Source organism: Cystoisospora suis (genome assembly GCF_002600585.1).
Source record: "Cystoisospora suis strain Wien I chromosome Unknown contig_9763, whole genome shotgun sequence".
Lineage (NCBI taxonomy): Eukaryota > Apicomplexa > Conoidasida > Eucoccidiorida > Sarcocystidae > Cystoisospora > Cystoisospora suis.
The window spans coordinates 1-1,095 of NW_027162537.1; the positions used below are offsets into that span (position 1 = coordinate 1).

At 43.3% G+C, this 1,095-nt stretch overlaps 1 protein-coding gene across 1 annotated transcript; it reads right to left on the minus strand.

Moving 5' to 3' along the window:
• Positions 1-232: 232 nt before the first annotated feature.
• CSUI_011108 (uncharacterized protein) lies at positions 233-513 on the minus strand (the record flags this gene model as incomplete). The annotated part of the gene is made up of 1 exon (XM_068071209.1): positions 233-513. A coding segment is annotated over one exon (279 nt), but the record flags the coding sequence as incomplete, so codon positions are not given.
• Positions 514-1,095: the final 582 nt, after the last annotated feature.

Consider the following 1,095-nt stretch of genomic DNA (forward strand, 5'->3'; position numbering starts at 1 on the left):
TTGTCTCTCTGTCATACGGTCTAGCTAGATAGATAAATGAATAGACTAAAGATAGAAACACCAATTACAGATAGGACGACAGACAGGTTCAAGATAGACATATAGACAGAGAGACAACTGTTGAGTAAACAGATAGATAGAGAGAGGTTAAAGAGAGATAGATACATAGACAGGGATTGAAGCCAGACAGATAGATAAAGAAGATAGAGAGAGATCGATGAGGATACGTACAGGTGACCGAGGACTTTGTGCCTCCTTGTTGGCGAGCCTCTCCGGAGTGTGTTAATAGCCCTGGATGTGTAGGAGGTGAGAGAAGATTCGAACCGAGTTGATTTGAATCCCCAGAAAGGACCTGCCGCTGCACTTCTTCTTCAATCTCCGGGAGGCGCCGAATACTCTCAAATCCATCTATAAGCCGAACACGCTCGAGAAAGCGAAGATGATAATTCGGCGGCCATCCAAGAGAAGAAGAAGAAGTCGCCGAAGATGAGCCTCCTCGTGATCCACCGCCTATAGAGGGAGAAGAGCATCGAGAGAAGACGACGGGGGACATGACAAGAGACACACAGAAGAACAAAGAAAGAGAGAGAGAGAACAAAGAAAGAGAGAGAGAGAACAAAGAAAGAGAGAGAGAGAACAAAGAAAGAGAAGACGTCGAACGATAGTGAGGAGAAGAAGAGAGAGATTGAAGAGGAGATAGAACGCATGAATAGAAAAGACTGAAAGACGAAGCTATCTAAGAAGAGACAGAGAGAGAAAGAGAGACGGAGAGATCGATCAAATGGACTGCTACGAAGAAGAGAGTTGATTAGGGAAGAGACAAGATGAAGAAAATGATCGATTTTGACGAGTGCAGAGAAGTCGTGAAACANNGAGTGCAGAGAAGTCGTGAAACAAACTGAGATGTCTTCATACCCAAGTTATGACAGGTAGGCCTCAAACATACACGTATATCCACATCCACATATGTATATATCTATGTATAGATAGATATAAAGTTGTCACTGATACATCTAGGAATCCACTCTATGATAAGATTGCTTATCCCACCATTCATCGTCATAGGGATAGTCACACAAAGAGAGAGAGAGAGAG